A 19,510-nucleotide genomic window follows, 5' to 3' on the forward strand; every position below is an offset into this window, starting at 1 on the left:
ATTAACATGTTGTTAACATGTTTTAACACGTTGCTAGAATGAATTAGCATATTACTAGCATTATGAAACACGTTAACATGAATTAAATGTTTGCTAGCATTATTTAACACATTGTCAGCATGAATGAGCATGTTACTAGCACGTGGCAAGCATGAATTAGCATGTTTGCTAGCATATTTTAACACATTGTTAGCATGAATTAGCATGTTATAACACATTACTATCATGAATTAACACATTGCTCGCATGATTTAGCACACTTTTTTACTAACATGAATGTGCAGGTTTAAACATTGCTCACATGAATTATGTTTAATAACATTGTTAGCTTTATTAACATGCTAGCACATTGCTAACATGTTTTAACACATTGCCAGCATTAATTAGCATGTTGTTACCACAAATTAGCATGTTTTAACTCACTGTTAACATGAGTTAGAATGTTGTTAGCACAAATTAGCATGTTTTAACTCACTGTTAACATGAATTAACATGTTGTTAACATTTTTTAACACGTTTCTAGCATAAATTAAAAATTTTCTAACATTATTTAACCTCTTTCTAGGCTGAATTATAATATTTGCTAGCATGATTTAACATGTTAACATGAATTAACATGTTGTTAGCATGTTTTAACACATGTGGCTAGCATGAATTGACATGTTACTAACATTATTTAACCTCTTTCTATCATGAATTACCATATTACTTGCATGATTTATAATGTTTGCTAACATGTATTTACATATTGTTAACATTATGTACCATGTTATAGCACATTGCTATCATGAATTAACATGTTAGCACGTTGCTAGCATGTTTTAACACATTGTTAACATTAATAAACAATTTGCTATCAGGATTTAGCATTTTGTTAACATGTTTTAATTAGTATGTTTGCTAGCATGATTTAGCATGTTTTACTAACATGTTTTAATTAGCATGTCCTAAGCTAGGTGCTAGGCTTTGCTAGTGATAGATACATAGTGGATGAAGCTTAAATACTCAATTAGAGTTATTGTGTTAAAGTTTTGACCCCCTCAATGAAAGCATGAATTAACATGTTTGCTATCATTGTTGAATCTCTTTCTAGCATGAATTACCATATTGCTAGCCTGATTTAACACGTTAACATGAATTAACATGTTAGCATGTTTTAACACATTGCTAACAAAGTCTATGGGACTTTTTATAGTTTTGATCGTCCGTTTAACAAAAACTGTAAGTGCGATCAGTTTGAAAAGATACAGCCCATCGAGTCAGAACCGTCTGAAGGTCTGCCGCATAGCAACCACCCTAGCATCCACCCCAAGTACCTTAGTAACCGCATAGCAACCACCCTAGCAACCACATACACCCCAAGTACCTTAGCAACCTCATAGCAACCACCTGATTACCCTTGCAACCACATAGCAAGACCTAAGTTACCACCTCGAGTACCCTAGCAACCACATAGCAAGACCCTAGCAACCACACAGAGTACCCTAGCAACTCATAGCAACCACCCTACCAACCACATACACCCCAAGTACCTTAGCAACCTCATAGCAACCACCTGATTACCCTTGCAACCACATAGCAAGACCTAAGTTACCACCTCGAGTACCCTAGCAACCACATAGCAAGACCCTAGCAACCACACAGAGTACCCTAGCAACGCATAGCAACCACCCTAGCAACCACATACACCCCAAGTACCTTAGCAAACGCATAGCAACCACCCTAGCATCCACATACACCCCAAGTACCTTAGCAACCTCATAGCAACCACCCTAGCAACCACCTGAGTACCCTAGCAGCCACATAGCAACCGCATGAGTACCCTAGCAACCGCATAGCAGGTCTTAACTACTAACTAAAACTCATACTATTTAAAACTTTAAACTTTTCAAACTTTTTCAAACTTTCAAACTATTTCTAACTTTAAACTTTTTAAACTACTTCAAACTTTAAACTTCAAACTATTTCAAACTTTTTGATCTGGCTTTTCAAGCCAACTTAAAGTTTGTCTCGACAAACTTTTTTTATCTAGTTAATTCCTATTATATGATCTGCAAGGACTGTTTTTTGGATAGTCAGGATATAATCAGAAATGAAATTCAATATAACTAATAATAACTGCATACTGTGTGTCTGTATATTGTGTTTTACCCCAGATCTGGTCTGTCAGACGAGCTCTCGTACCCAGCGAGTCCCAACCACCCGCAGGAAGCAGGGGCTGATGGGAAAGACGGCGGCCCCGCTCAGACTCAGTCCCTTGACCGAGCGCACCGGCCCCCGGTCTCATCCAGCGCGGCTGCAGCCAGACAGCACTCTCTGGGACGCCTTCAGGCCCACCACGGACCCCCAGCGCCGGACTCATCCCTCAACGGCCCTCGGCCCACAGCTGCCAAAGAATACAGGCACGTCACTTCTCTCTCTAAACTTACAGACTATCTGTTATCGACTACTGGAACATTTCTGGAGAGTAAACAACTAGTAGTGCTACTTTTATCATTAAAGTAACGTTGGGTATGTCCAGCTGAATTTCAATCAATTCATTGCTTTTTTGTAACAAAATATTGAGTGAAATGTCTATGTGTTCACGGTGGAAAGATATAGTTCACCCAAAGATGAAAATTGTTAACATTTACTCTTGCACTTTTCTTTACTGGGGGTCTAAAACGATCTGTTAAGGCGCGGGCACTGTTATGATTAGCTAATGTCATTGTATAACCGGTCCTACTCAACCCACTCCAAGCGGGATTCGAACTGTAGTCTCCGGCATGGGACAAGGGCACTAAAAATGCCTCTTAATGCCAGGGGAGTGAGATTTACACACACAGCTCTTACTGGCCTTTTTCTGTTACACTCACCCCCCTAAACCTCACTCCCATCCGGGTCACGGCACCAAATTTAACCGGTCCTACTTACCCCGCTCCGAGCGGGATTCGACCCGGGGTCACTAACAAGGGCACTAATAATGCCTCTTGAGGCCAGGGGAGTGAGATTTACACACACAGCTCTTACTGGCCTATGTCCATTACACTCACATCCCCTAAACCTCACTCCCATCCGGGTCACGGCACCAAATTTAACCGGTCCTACTTGCCCCACTCCGAGCGGGATTCGAACCGTTGTTAACAAGGGCACTAACAATGCCTCTTAATGCCAGGGGAGTGAGATTTACACACACAGCTCTTACTGGCCTATTTCTGTTACACTCACATCCTCTAAACCTCACTCCCATCCGGGTCACGGCACCAAATTTAACCGGTCCTACTTGCCCCACTCCGAGCGGGATTCGAACTGGAGTCTCTAACATGGGCACTAATAATGCCTCTTGAGGCCAGGGGAGTGAGATTTACACACACAGCTCTTACTGGCCTATGTCCGTTACACTCACATCCCCTAAACCTCACTCCCATCCGGGTCACGGCACCAAATTTAACCGGTCCTACTTGCCCAAATCCGAGCGGGATTCGAACTGGAGTCGCTAACAAGGGCACAAACAATGCCTCTTGATGCCAGGGGAGTAAGATTTACACACACAGCTCTTACTGGCCTATGTCCATTACACTCACCCCCTAAACCTCACTCCCATCCGGCTGCTGTCAGATCCAATACAGTCGCTGCTTCATCTGTCAACAAAAGCTTCTTTCCGAACTGTCCATTACACTGTGCCTCGATTACAAAACAAAATGCTCCAAACAAACATACGTATAATCCTGTGATGTGATCCGGGACTCTAAGAAACCATCCATTTCTTTCCGACAAAACCAGCCGTTTAAACATTTGGACGATCAAAGCGAACGTTCTTTCACTCTTCCATTTGTCCTGTTGTCGACAGATGTCAGAAACTGAACACACATCTGTTTACTGTATCAGTGTAGACAGCGTCAGTCATTATAATGGTTTCTGTTTGCTTTTGACGCGACACACATCCAGTGATGGCAAATCTCAGCCGCTAAGCGACTGAATGCCAGTGGGCGGGGCCTATAGTGTGATGATGTGTAACTATTGGTCGATGTCTTGCTCTGGAGGCGGGCATATGCAAATGTTTTGCATATGCCCAAGTGATATCACAAATCCTGCAATATAAAAACGAGCCGTTTTTGGAGCTTGATTAAACAAATGCTGAGTTTATAATGAGTGGGATGTTTTAAGCTGTGTAAATGTCAATAATTATCATTTAACTGCATACAGGTTTAAAATGAGTAAATGATTCATCTTTATTTTTGGGTGAACTGCAGACTGGGTAAACCCAGCCTGATCTGCCAGCGATTTGATTTCGCCCGGCAACTCAGTCTGGAAACCCGTACATTCATATCTACTGCTTCTGTTACACTTTTGCGGGAACCAATCACAGACTGGCTTATCCACCTGGCCCGCTATTGGAGGAATTATCACGATGACGGATAGAGAAGCGATGGGTAGTTGCCCGTTGATCACGCCCCTTGTGGTCTGATTGGTTGAAGGACTATCCAATTGCGTACAGAGTCATTTAAAGGGTTAGTTCACCCAAAAATGAAAATTCTGTCATTAATGACTTACCCTCATGTCGTTCGACACCCGTCAGACCTCCGTTCATCTTCAGACACAAATGAAGATATTTTAGTGTAAATCTGATGCTCTGAAAGGCCTCCATTGGCTCAATGCACTTTACACTCTCAAGACCCTTAAAAGGCACTAAAGACGTCGTTACAAAGTCCATCTCACTACAGCGGCTCTACAATAACTTTATGAAGACGAGAATAGTTTTTGTGCGCAAAAACCCCTAAATAACGACTTATATAGTGATGACGATTTCAAAACACGGCCTCATGAAGCTTCGAAGCGTTATGAATCAGTGAGTCGAATCAGCAGTTTGAATCGCCAAATTTCACCAGTTTGACACGCGATCCGAATCATAAATCGACTCACTGATTCATAACGCTTCGAAGCTTCATGAGGCCGTGTTTTGAAATCGTCATCACTATATAAGTCGTTATTTCGTTTTTTTTGTGCACAAAAACTATTCTCTTCGCTTCATAAAGTTATTGTAGAGCCACTGTAGTGAGATGGACTTTGTAACGACGTCTTTAGTGCCTTTTAAGGGTCTTGAGAGTGTAAAGTGCATTGAGCCAATGGAGGCCTTTCAGAGCATCAGATTTACACTAAAATATCTTCATTTGTGTCTGAAGATGAACGGAGGTCTGACGGGTGTCCAACCACATGAGGGGAAGTCATTAATGACAGAATTTTCATTTTTGGGTGAACTAACCCTTTAATTTATGCACGTTTATGCTCGCGTGTGCAGTAGAAAATACAGAGCAGACTCCCCAGACCAATGTTCAATCTTAAATTGAGCTTGGTCTGGTGATAGCCAGACAAGGTGAACTGTTCTTTTGAGCCAATAATATATTTTTCAATGCAAAATAGTTCCTTAAACAAATTTCCTTTGTATTCACTTGACAGCGGCCATCAAATCCTTGAGCATATCATCCCACCAGCCCCTCCTCCACCTCCTCCCCTCATCCCTTCCTCTCAGACGGCCTTTGACAGCACATCTGGACCTCAGTCGCTGGCTCCGGGTACAGTGCTCTCCCTCTCACGGCCCTACAGCCCATCTCCTCCTCCGGCTCCTCCATCTGCCTACACCGCTTCCCCTTTGCATGCTGTAATGGGCGGCCCACCGATGGCCCCGCCTCCTCCCCCACCAGGACCACCCACCCACGCCCCATCCCCATCCCGGGTAACACACCCATCTGGAGAGTCTACTCTACCCAGAAAGGGCCAGGTGCCTGTCATCCCCATGAGCGATGCCCGGAGCGACCTGCTGGCCGCCATCCGCAGAGGTCAGTATGCAAAGAATGTTTACCTGCAATTTTTACCCTTATAAGGCCAATTTTTTTAAATGTAGCCTATGCATGCATCATTTATGATGTCAAGTTCTTTACATTAACCCTCTGGAGCTCTTCGGTAATTTCTGACCCGAATTTCTTTAAATAAACATTTTTAAAAATCGTAGCTTCATCGGAATGGTCTGTAACTTGGTGGCTTTATTGGTACTTTGTATATGAACACCCAAAAACATTGGGGACAGGATTTGAAGAGTCAAAGTGGTCGTAAAAAAAATAGTCACACTCAGGACCTTCGGGTCAAAAATGACCCCCATAGGAAATGAATGGGAAATTGGCAAAAATATGAAAATACAGAGTTTTTTTGTGCATACAATCTACAAATCAGCCAGGATGCAGAAAAAAAGGTGAAGGGGTGAATCTCTAAAACATCAAGAGTGCAAAACAGACACAAAAAAAACACACACACACAAAAACACACAAATGAACGTGTGCCATTCTAAAAGTCACAGTCAGGACCTTCGGGAAATTGGCAAAAATATGAAAATACAGAGTTTTTTTATGCATACAATCTAAAAATCAGCCAGGAGTCAGAAAAAAAGGACTCAACAGTGAAGGGGTGAATCTCTAAAACATCAAGAGTGCAAAACAGACAAAAAAACTCACACATACACACACACACACACACAAAAACACAATTAGCTTTTGGAATGGCACGCGTTAATTTGTGTGTGTGCGTGTGTGTGTGAGTTTTTTTGTCTGTTTTGCACTCTTGATGTTTTAGAGATTCACCCCTTCAATGTTGAGTCCTTTTTTCTGCATCCTGGCTGATTTGTAGATTGTATGCACAAAAAAAAACGAATTTCCCATTCATTTCCTATGGGGGTCATTTTTGACCCGAAGGTCCTGAATGTGACTATTTTTTTCTACGACCACTTAGACTTTTCAAATCCTGTCCCTAATTGTTTTGGGTGTTCATATACCAAGTACCAATAAATTCACCAAGTTTTGGACCATTCTGACGAAGCTACGTTTTGTTTTTATTTTTTATAAAACGCAAGATCCACTATAGTGGTAAAGATGTGCTATTGCGTGATAAAAATGCTCAATGTGTCCACCGAATGGCACCGATCTCATTTAAAAAATTGCTTTCATGAGGCCTAGGTTTGACTCTAAAATGAAATAAAGCTTTAATAAAAAAATTATATATATAGATATAATTTTTTTATTATATTCAATGGGAAAAATGGGTCATAATTATTGCATAAATATTAATTCTAAATCATAAAATTATCTCAAAACACCAAAAAAATATTATTGAACAAAAATGTATTTCATTGATTCTACTCAAATCTTTTTTTATCTTAATCCGGCCCTCCGGGTCATTTTTGACCCATAAATGAAGAACCCCAGAGGGTTAATCATAGTGTCGGCCCAGATTTGGGCCACATCTGGTATATTCAACACATAACAGATGTGGGTTGGATCTGGGCCGAATCTATATTGCTGTCTGGGAAACAATTATGATATTATCGTAGACAATATATATCGCACACCCCTAGAAGGCATTAGCTTTTATTGACTTTTGACTGGTCCTCTAGGTATCCAACTTCGTAAGGTGCAAGAGCAGAGAGAGCAGGAGGCCAAGAAAGAGCCAGTGGGGAACGACGTGGCCACCATCTTGTCCCGACGCATCGCTGTGGAATACAGCGAATCAGATGAGGACTCGGAGCCAGAGGAGAACGAATGGTCCGATTGAGCCCGGGCTGGCGAGAACTGCAACCGCCAACATAATGCTGCTATTTTCCATTCCTGTTCACACACTCACACTCCTCATACGCTCAGATGGGGCCGCTGAGGAAATCATGACAGGAAACTGAATTTGTGCAGTGCAAAGAGAAAGGACGAAAGATGACAATGGCTCTCATAATTGCCGTGTGAATTCAACATGCTAGCATTAGCAAGAGTTGCCAAGAAAATACTCGTTCTGTGATTTTTGATGATATCTTTTGTTAGCTGTCCAGAGAATATAGTGAAATATCTCTTGTGATACACAAAAATGATGGTCAACAGTGGTATTAGCACTTGTATTAATTTTATGTTAAAAATGGTTGCCACAGTATTATTACACAAACACAGTTGTTGCCCTGAATACATTATATGGACAATCAAATCATCGCTATAGTAGCTATTTCAAGTCGTTCGGATCACAGAACATTTCTCCATCAATATCACAACTCTCCATTATCATAAAATTTGTCACTTTGTTCAGTTGTGGACAGTGTTGTGATGAATATTTATACCCCAATTCAGTGCATTTCTTGATGCTTTCATTATGTGCTTTTTTGGAACAGATGTGGCCAATAATTTATTACTGCTTGCAGTTTACTAATAGTGTCCGTTTGTGTATTGTGTGTGTGCTTAAATGTGTCAACACGAGGTGTGCGAGACTGTGGATATTGACTGTGAATTTAGAATATTATCATTTGTAACAATACTCTGTACTGTACCATTAATGTGTTTTACAATTTATTGTTGTATAGATTTTTGTAACACTGCTCAAAAGATGTAAATGTTTAAACTATCATGTTGTAGGAATAGAGCTTAATATGCATGTATGAATAATAAATTAAATTAAAAAAGTATTGCTTTTACTGAAATTGAAATTGCATTTTAGTACACTAGAAGCATATCCATCCATCCATCTTCTTCCGCTTATCCGGGGCCGGGTCGCGGGGGCAGCAGTCTAAGCAGAGATGCCCAGACTTCCCTCTCCCTAGACACTTCCTCCAGCTCTTCCGGGGGGACACCGAGGCGTTCCAAGGCCAGCCGGGAGACATAGTCCCTCCAGCGTGTCCTCGGTCTTCCCCGGGGCCTCCTCCCGGTTGGACATGCCCGAAACACCTTCCCGGGAAGGCGTTCAGGAGGCATCCGGAACAGATGCCCGAGCCACCTCAGCTGTCCCCTCTCGATGTGGAGGAGCAGCGGCTCTACTCCGAGTTCCTCCCGAGTGACTGAGCTCCTCACCCTATCTCTAAGGGAGCGCCCAGCCACCCTGCGGAGAAAGCTAATTTCGGCCGCCTGTATCCGGGATCTTGTCCTTTCGGTCATGACCCAAAGCTCATGACCATAGGTGAGAGTAGGAACGCAGATTGACCGGTAAATCGAGAGCTTCGCCTTACGGCTTAGCTCTTTCTTCACCACGACAGACCGGTACATCGACCGCATTACTGCAGAAGCTGCACCGATCCGTCTGTCAATCTCCCGTTCCATCCTCCCCTCACTCGTGAACAAGACCCCTAGATACTTGAACTCCTCCACTTGGGGCAGGAACTCTCCACCAACCTGAAGTGGGCAAGCCACCCTTTTCCGACTGAGGACCATGGCCTCGGATTTGGAGGTGCTGATCCCCATCCCAGCCGCTTCACACTCGGCTGCAAACCGTTCCAGTGCATGCTGAAGGTCCTGGTTAGAAGGGGCCAACACGACAACGTCATCCGCAAAGAGCAGAGACGAAACCGTGTGGTCCCCAAACCTGACACCCTCCGGCCCTTGGCTGCGCCTAGAAATTCTGTCCATAAAGATTATGAACAGAACCGGCGACAAAGGGCAGCCCTGCCGGAGTCCAACATGCACCGGGAACAAGTCTGACTTACTGCCGGCAATGCGGACCAAACTCCTGCTTCGGTCATACAGGGACCGGACAGCCCTCAGCAAAGGACCCCGGACCCCATATTCCCCCAGCACTCTCCACAGGACGCCGCGAGGGACACAGTCGAATGCCTTCTCCAAATCCACAAAACAAATGTGGACTGGTTGGGCAAACTCCCATGAACCCTCCAGCACCCTGTAGAGGGTATAGAGCTGGTCCAGTGTTCCACGACCAGGACGAAAACCACACTGTTCCTCCTGAATCCGAGGTTCCACTATCGGCCGAATTCTCCTCTCCAGTACCCTGGCATAGACTTTCCCAGGGAGGCTGAGAAGTGTGATCCCCTATAGTTGGAACACACCCTCCGATCCCCCTTTTTAAAAAGAGGGACCACCACCCCGGTCTGCCATCCCAGAGGCACTGTCCCCGACCGCCACGCGATGTTGCAGAGGCGTGTCAGCCAAGACAGCCCCACAACATCCAGAGACTTGAGGTACTCAGGGCGGATCTCATCCACCCCCGGTGCCTTGCCACCGAGGAGTTTCTTGACCACCTCGGTGACTTCAGCCCGGGTGATGGATGGGTCCTCCTCTGAGCCCCCAGCCTCTGCTTCCTCAATGGAAGACGTGACAGCGGGATTGAGGAGATCCTCGAAGTATTCCTTCCACCGTCCGACAACATCCCCAGTCGAGGTCAACAGCCGCCCATCGCCACTGTAAACAGCGTTGGTAGGGCACTGCTTCCCCCTCCTGAGGCGCCGGATGGTTTGCCAGAATCTCTTCGAGGCCAGCCGATAGTCCTTTTCCATGGCCTCACCGAACTCCTCCCAGGCCCAAGTTTTTGCCTCCACAACCACCCTGGCTGCAGTCCGTTTAGCCTGCCGGTACCTGTCAGCTGCCTCAGGAGTCCCACAAGCCAACCAGGCCCGATAGGACTCCTTCTTCAGCTTGACGGCATCCCTTACTTCCGGTGTCCACCACCGGGTTCGGGGATTGCCGCCTCGACAGGCACCGGAGACCTTGCGTCCACAGCTCCGAGCAGCCGCTTTGACAATGGAGGTGGAGAACATGGTCCACTCGGACTCAATATCTCCAGCCTCCCTCGGGATCCGGTCGAAGCTCTGCCGGAGGCAGGAGTTGAAGATCTCTCTGACAGGAGACTCGGCCAAACGTTCCCAGCAGACCCGCACAGTACGTTTGGGTCTACCGAGTCTATCCAGCTTCCTCCCCCGCCATCGGATCCAACTCACCACCAGGTGGTGATCAGTTGACAGCTCCGCCCCTCTCTTCACCCGAGTGTCCAAGACATACGGCCGCAGGTCAGATGAAACGACCACGAAGTCGATCATTGACCTACGACCTAGGGTGTCCTGGTGCCATGTGCACTGATGGACACCCCTATGCTTGAACATGGTGTTCGTTATGGACAAACTGTAACTAGCACAGAAGTCCAATAACTGAACACCACTCGGGTTCAGATCAGGGGGGCCGTTCCTCCCAATCACGCCCCTCCAGGTTTCACTGTCATTGCCCACGTGGGCGTTGAAGTCCCCCAGTAGAACGACGGAGTCCCCAGTCGGAGCACTCTCCAGCACCCCTCCCAGGGACACCAAGAAGGTCGGGTACTCTGCACTGCTGTTTGGCCCGTAGGCACACACAACAGTGAGAGATCTATCCCCGAGCCGAAGCCGCAGGGAAACGACCCTCTCGTTCACCGGGGTAAACTCCAACACATGGCGGCAGAGCTGGGGGGCTATAAGCAAACCCACACCAGCCCGCCGCCTCTCACCATGGGCAACTCCAGAGTGGTGAAGAGTCCATCCCCTCTCGAGGAGTGTGGTTCCAGAGCCCAAGCCGTGCGTGGAGGTGATTCCGACTATCTCTAGTCGGAACCTCTCAACCTCACGCACAATCTCAGGCTCTTTCCCCGCCAGCGAGGTGACATTCCATGTCCCAAGAGCTAGTTTCCGTGTCCAGGGATCGGGTCGTCTAGGCCCCCGCCTTCGACTGCTGCCCGATTCGCTTTGCACCGGCCCCTTACGGTCCCTCCCGTGAGTGGTGGGCCCACGGGAAGGTGTCCCCACGTCGCTCCTTTGGGCTGAGCCCGGCCGGACCCCGTGGGGGAAGGCCCGGCCACCAGGCGCTCGCATACGAGCCCCAACCCCAGGCCTGGCTCCAGGGTGGGGCCCCGGCTGCGCCATACCGGGCGACGTCACGGTCCTCCTTTTTTTTGGCATCATAAGGGTTTTTGAACTGCTCTTAGTCTGACCCGTCACCTAGGACCTGTTTGCCTTGGGAGACCCTACCAGGGGCATATAGCCCCGGACAACGTAGCTCCTAGGGTCATTCGGGTACTCAAACCCCTCCACCACGTTAAGGTGGCAGTTCATGGAGGAGGTTAGAAGCATAAGGGCTAGAGCCAAATCAGTTTTTTCCTTGAGTCAAGCCCTAAAAAAATATTATTTTATTGCATCCTGTGGAAATTTTCAACCGTTTTGAATTTGCTTTACTCCTCGTAGACTCTTCAATTCACACAAAACCTGGTACCTATCATCTGCCATTGACAAAAAGTTATCCAAATATTTTTGGTACATCAGAGCACATAAGAATAATTAGATGGTCAGGCAAAACTAGGGTTGCAAAGGTGCGTAACATTTCCATTACATTTCCGGAAATGTTCTAGAAACTTTCCAAGGGAAGTTAAGCTGGGGAATTTTGAAAATATTCCAAGTCGGAAACTTAAAGGGATAGTTCGCCCAAAAATGAAAATTAGCTCATAATTTACTCACCCCCAAGTCATCCGAGGTGTGTGTGACATTCTTCTTTCAGACGAATATAATCTGAGTTATATTACAATAGTCCAGGCTAATCCAAGCATTAGAACAATGATTCATAGTTGCTCTGTTTTTGAAGTCCATAAAAAGTGCATCTGTCCGTCATATAACTGCTCCACGTGGCTCTGGGGTGTTAATAAAGGCCTTCTGAAGTGAATCGATGCGTTTGTGTAAGAAAAATTTCCATATTTAAAACTTTATCAAGTAAACTTTCGGCCTCAGCATTCCATGGAAAAGTGTTGAATGTTGAAAGTGAAACTCAAGATGACGAGCGGATCTGGTCGCGTTAGTCTTTCCATCGGCAGAGGAACTTTCAACACTTTCTCCATAAATTGAACACGGAAGGCGGTCGGTCGAAAGTTTACTTGATAAAGTTTTAAATATGGATATTTTTCTTACACAAACACGTTGATTCGCTTCAGAAGGTCTTTATTAACACCCCAGAGCCGCTGGAGCAGTTATATGACGGACAGATGCACTTTATATGGACTTCAAAAACAGAGCAACTACACTGTAAAAAAAATCCCTTTAAAATTTACGGTAAAAAACGGCATGTAGACCATGTTAGACGCTTTATCTTTACTCTTTGTAATGATTACGATTTATTTTTTGCTTGGTGCAGTTCCGAAAAGTTGCCATGTGGCGTTCCGCACCTCTAGTAAGTTATGTGAAGTTTCAGATTAAAGATAAAGCGTCTAACAAGGTCTATGTTAAACTAATATAAGTTTAAGTGCAACGTTTAGGTGCTAAATAGGAAAAGGGTCTACCGCCAGTAGTTCATTTTGATATTCTAGTCATTATCAACTAGTGTTAATTTCGTTAACGAAAATGTGACGAAAAAATTTCATTGACAACCTTTTTTTCCATGACTAAAACGAGACGAGATGACACGCCCTTAAACGATAACTGTGACTATATCAACATGCAATATCGTTGACGAAAAAAGACAAGACTAAAATGTAGTTTTATTAGCCTACTATTTACTATTTTTCATAAGTAAAAATAAAAACTTTATAATAAGACCCCTTTCACATTTCCGGGTTTCTCAGAAGCGGAAGTCGTCGTAGTTACGGTTAACTTTTGTAGCGGTGAATGAGAGAACACATTAAATATATTTTTTTTGTGTGCCCATTTGCTCAAATAGCAAAAGATAAAACTCCACAATAGTGATTTCACAACTTTCAAAAAGAGGGAAAAAATAGAGTGAGATTGATAACGGCAGTGAAAAGAGAGAAAGATTTTAATTTTACCATCACTCTCATAGACGCTGTAGCGTGCATTCATTCTAATGGCTTGTTTTCCCCCACGGCATAAGCGGATATGACGTTTTTGTGGGCGTTCCCAGTAATGACCAAGTCTATACAAACATAAATATAAGTTTAAGTGCAACGTTTAGGTACTAAATAGGAAAAGGGTCTACCACCAGTAGTTAATTTTGATATTCTAGTTATTATCAACTAGTGTTCATTTCGTTAACGAAAATGTGACAAAACATTTTTTTTCCATGACTAAGATGACACGAGAGGACACAAATGCCCTTTAACGATAACTGTGACTATCAACATGCAATATCGCTGACGAAAAAAGATGAGACTAAAATGTAGTTTTTACTATTTTTTATTATTAATAAAATAAAAACATAACCAAAATCACTATAGACCCTTTTCTCATTTCCGGGTTTCTCAGAAGCGGAGGTCATCATCGTTGGGTTAACTTTTATAGCGGTGAATGAGAGAACACATTAAATTAATTTTTTAGAAGCGTTTGAGCGTTCATGCTTGTGGTTGCCAGATTTCAATCATTTAAATTTTGGGGGCTTTTTTTTACAAAATGTGGTAGCTTGTTAGGAAAATATAAAAAGCTACTTTGTTTCCTTACATTTATGGTCGCTGTTTTGTCCAATACATTGACGTTACATGCATACATGTGACGTTATAAATGCACGTAATGATAATTAGTAGATGTAAATAAATGTAGCCTATACATTTTCACAAACAATGTCACCAACAGAGATGTACACAGATGTAGAGAAAACAGGGAGGAGAGACACCTAATTTAATTTTTTTAATATTTGTATAAAGTATATCTATATATACTAATAATAACAGTAGGTATGGTTTGAATGTATTTTATTATAAATATGTGGCTATATTGCAGCGCTCCCTTAGTGCTTGCCTGCGTCCCAGTGTGCATACTATCCATCCAAAATACTGTCACACACTCACACCACATATATTATGATCACACATAGTACCTTACAGAAGGTTTTTTGGACTTCTCTTCATCTAATAGTAAGAGGGAATGATTTCCTTTAAGACCCTCTTGATACCAGTGTGGTAACCTGTTTCATCAAACCCTAACTATCGGGTCAAGATTCAAGATGGATGAAGCTGTCGCCGGTTCTCCACTGTTTCTTCCTCTGAGCACTTTTGATAGAGACTGACCACTGCAGACCGGGAACAGCCCACAAGAGCTGCAGTTTTGGAGATGCTCTGACCCAGTCATCTATAGCCGTCACAATCTGGCCCTTGTCAAACTCACTCAAATCCTTACGCTTGCCCATTTTTCCTGCTTGTAACACATCAACTCTGAGGACAAAATGTTCACTTGCTGCCTAATATATCCCACCCACTAACAGGAGATGAAGAGATCATCAGTGTTATCCACTTCACCTGATCGGTGTATATTGTTTCTCAAAGCACTGTGTTAGGACACTTAATGCCAAGAGGAAAAAAAAGCAAACATCCGTGAATCTCTGCTGAAATGCCTGTTTAAGAGCACAGTTCGAGATTCTGTTTTTCTAAAAATAATATTTTTGCTCCCGTGGTAGCCAAGATACCACAGCTATGCGGGCATCTGGTATCACAGCATGATATACGCTATGCTTTAAAGGTCCCATGGCATGGATTTTTAAATTTTTTTTATAATGTATTCTGAGGTGTACTTATATTGTTAGTATGATTTTTACATCATAAAATGTCATAATTTAGAAATAAAAGAAATTTTTTTAAACTGATGTTTGCCCTGTGGCTGAATGCCCTGTTTCAAGAGGCGTGTCTGCTGTGAGACTTCAGTGAAAACACCCACTGTTGTGATTGGCTGACATCTTTGCATTTTAAATGAGCGGAGGGGGCGTGGTTTAACGAGGTCTACGAGGCACAAGGCTGTGCCAGAGAGACGAATGTCACTTCTCATCAGTTTCTCTCAGCACGTCTCAGTTCAGTGAACTGTTGTAGTTACAGCATATACTTCAGGTTATTAGTTTATTTCTAGTCGGAGGGACTGTCACTCATGTCAGAAAGTTAGTAACTCTAGTAAATGATGGATCAGCGCTGACTCGAGACGCGAACCGTTTAGAACGATTCAGTCCGATTTGGTGAACTGGTTCGACCGGTTCACTAAAAAGAACCGGTTCAAAAGAACGTATCGTTCGCGAACCGGACATCACGGAGACGGAGCGATTGCTAACAAAGTGATATTGTACTGAGTTGTGAGAGGTGTCAGCGCTGTGAGTTTATTGTGTTTGTATCTGAGAGCTCTGAATAAACACAAGTCTCAGTCACGCCGAGCCCGTCTTCCTCCTTATTCCAACTTTGTAACACATGTAATGTGTTATTATTCAGCATATTTATTTTTAGATATGTTCCAATCATATGAAAAGCGTCAGTGACGCGCATTGAGTAACTTACACAGCGCAAACAAAGACCCAACAGCAGTAATCGAATGTAATCCAGTTTATTGTGGGGAAAGCTGGCTAGCCTAGCCGGATACCCTCACGCTTACCCCCCTTCTGCTTAATCTCGCCCGCGTTTGGTGCCTCCGCTGTGGGCCAGATGCAGTACTGGGAGTCAGGGATGTTGAAGGCCGAGCTTCGGCGTGCGTGAGGTTTATCTCTAAAGATGTGGCTCTGCCGATGTTGAGCAGAAACTCACGACTGTATGCACAGTTTAGAACAGATAGACGCGACGAGGACGTACAAAAACACTGACTCACAAGATAGAAAACACGAAAACACCGTTCTGTTGGGAGAGAGAGAAGCCGCAGCACAAATAATACAGTTCTGTGTGAACTTGAATAATTAGCTACACATCAGAAATCACTGATCACAGATCAGAAGGAACTGAAAAAAAGACTTGTGTTTTCATTTGTACATCCAAACACTGAGAAAATGCCAGCATTCACCCATTCACAAGCCATGATCTCTCCAGGACAAACAAATATGGCGCTGGCATGGGCGTGCCAAATTCTCTGGGCAGAGGAAAGGGAGGAAACCGTTCCTGTTATGAGGTCATAAAAGGAAAATTCAAGATCAGCTCGTCTGGCCTGTCATTTTCTCAAAGGCAGAGAAAGACACCCAGAACTCGGTTTACACCCATCAAAATTTCTAGCCACTCGGGGACAATATTCAGGCTAGGGGAACTCATATTAATGTTGAAAAACCTCATAAAATGACAATTTCATGCCATGGGACCTTTAACAAAGCAAAATGTCATGTGATAAATCATTACATTAACCCAGTTAACCCACACACAGACACACATTGTTCATGAAACACATTCTTAGGCACATTTATATATTCTAAAACTGCTAGCATTTGTTAGACATCATCAAATCTCGCGTTCCAGATACTGATATAACTTTTTTTGGTTTGAAGAAGTCAGGGCAGATCATGTAGAATGAAGTGACCCCAGTGTATTTTTATCAGCAGCATGCTAAATTAGCAGTCAGATGAGCGAGCGAGAGCGGGTGGGACCAGCAGGATTGTGTTTATATATCTCCAGCTTCCCTCCTAGGCTATGGCGTCACTGTCCCCTCCATCAGCGAAGCTCCATCTGTCCCTTATATCTGCGCCAGCTCTCCAGTGGCTCATCGTGGAGAGAGTGGATGCTGAGAGGAGACCCTGACAAACAACAGATGCGCTCGACCTGTTTACCTGTTAAGTGTGTGTGTGTTCATGTAACGAGTGTATGATTCAGAATTGAGCACTTCTGCTTCTTTCCTCAAAAATTGTCAGCGTGGCTAAAGAACTTGAAGTAATATCTGATTTTTGACATCTCATTCTTGACTCATTATTTGATTAGACAAAAATGCTGTCACGGTCTGTGTGTTTAGTTTTTTTACACTGCATGGTTCAAGTGACCCAATTTTTCCCTCTCATGTGGCACAGATCGGATATTGCAACGTGTAAGCAGGATCGGATTTAGGCCTCACTCAGGCCGCTTTTACAATTTACAACAAGTTTCGATTTGGTGACAATATCCGATTTTTTTGACGACCCGCTTACATCATCTTTTAAAAGCGACCCGTATCCAATATTTGCATTTACACTATACACTCACCTAAAGGATTCTTAGGAACACCTGTTCAATTTCTCATTAATGCAATTATCTAATCAACCAATCACATGGCAGTTGTTTCAATGCATTTAGGGGTGTGGTCCTGGTCAAGACAATCTCCTGAACTCCACACTGAATGTCAGAATGGGAAAGAAAGGTGATTTAAGCAATTTTGAGCGTGGCATGGTTGTTGGTGCCAGACGGGCCGGTCTGAGTATTTCACAATCTGCTCAGTTACTGGGATTTCACGCACAACCATTTCTGGGGTTTACAAAGAATGGTGTGAAAAGGGAAAAACATCCAGTATGCGGCAGTCCCTTTAAATGTTAAATGTCTGTTTGTCTTCATCATTGGACTTACGACATTACACATGCACTGTAATACGGTTAGCATATACGTGTCTGAAACATTTATCCTTGTATAATGTATTCAGCCCTGCATATATATTTAAAATGCGTATTTGAAACACAAAATACTATTTCGTATTTTAAAGCCTTTCAAAAATCAAATGTAATTTGTATTTAAATGAGTGCAACATTGGAGTTTTTAATATTTTTTTTATTTCACAGTTACTCTCCAAATTAATGTAGAAACAACTTAAAGACAGTATATTTTAAATATTTGTTTTAATGGCATATTTTTATGAATGAAGGGCAGTATCACTGATACTGATTTCTCTAGCCCTGGGACCATTTTGAAAACCACCCAAATTGAAAAGCTTCCCATACTCACATACAGTGTCTCTAAATACACAATACTGGTGTCATTTTACAGAAAACCATTTGAAGTTACATAAACCACTGCTAAAAGTGTTAAACATGTAAGTATATGTTGTCTGAGCTGTAATAACCCCCCAAAAAAGGGGCTCTTTTTGATTTTTTGATTATAAATTAATTGTGAAAGTGTGTAACTCAGGCCCTGTGTGCTCTAGCACCCTGCAGACGGTTTGTGCTGTTTCCACTAGATTGGGAGGAAATACTGAAGGCAGGAATATTACCTTTTTTACGCAATTTTCAGTATTTGCTGCCATCTAGTGGAAACAGCCCAAACTGTCTGCAGGGTGCTAGAGCACACAGGGTGGGTAAGCTTTTCAATTAGGGTAGGACAAATCCAGACAAGTAATCAACAAATGCCAAAGTGATGCATATCTCCAGAATGTAGACATTCTTTATCTGACTATATGAGGTCAGAGCTCCATCATCCTGATCAGGGTCCATGGAGTTTAAGAGGTTAAAAAACAAAAACATTAACGATAGACATTCAACATTACAGTATAATTGAAAGCTATATCAATTTTAACATTTATTAGGCTTTAAAAAAATAACTTTTATGGAGGGGCAGAAAGCTCTCGGATTTGAATATTTTCATTTGTGTCCTGAAGATGAACGAAGGTCTCACGGGTTTGAAACGACATGAGGGAGAGGAATTAATGACAGAATATTCATTTTTGGGTGAACTATCCCTTTAAATGCATACATTTTATTACAACGTAAGTATCAGAGGTACAGATCAGCTCAGATAAAAGGGCCTACGGGTGTTTTCTTGGACAAAGGGAGGTTGAGAACCACTATATTGTGCAGTAGGCTAGTATCCCATTGTGTTTCTGGGGTGAATGTTCGACAGAGATCTGTGGCATGCTATTTATGGATTCAATCCGTGATATCTCAACACACAAAGGAAGTACAAAAATATACTTCTATATAAACGTTACACAGAAACGAATTGTAATGTGACATCAGGTATGTAGACCAACCCCCCGACAGCAACATAATGTCGGCCTGGTACACACACACACACTCACACACAAACACACACACACACCAGATGTGGGCCGACGCTATGTTACTGTCTGGGACATTTTATATCAGAC

The 19,510-nt window shown here is 43.3% G+C and overlaps 1 protein-coding gene across 1 annotated transcript in view; it reads left to right on the forward strand.

Annotated features, from left to right (window-relative positions):
- Window positions 1-8,455, forward strand: part of LOC307137167 (actin-binding protein WASF3) — a 47,987-nt gene extending 39,532 nt beyond the window's left edge. Inside the window, exons 7-9 of the mRNA XM_079834667.1 lie at window positions 2,157-2,402; window positions 5,437-5,816; window positions 7,421-8,455. Coding sequence (XP_079690793.1) covers window positions 2,157-2,402; window positions 5,437-5,816; window positions 7,421-7,578 — 784 coding nt within the window. The 3' untranslated portion in view covers window positions 7,579-8,455. The remainder of the gene's footprint in view (window positions 1-2,156; window positions 2,403-5,436; window positions 5,817-7,420) is intronic.
- Window positions 8,456-19,510: the final 11,055 nt, after the last annotated feature.

This window comes from Gobio gobio (assembly GCF_949357685.1).
Source record: "Gobio gobio genome assembly, chromosome: 14".
Taxonomy (NCBI): domain Eukaryota; kingdom Metazoa; phylum Chordata; class Actinopteri; order Cypriniformes; family Gobionidae; genus Gobio; species Gobio gobio.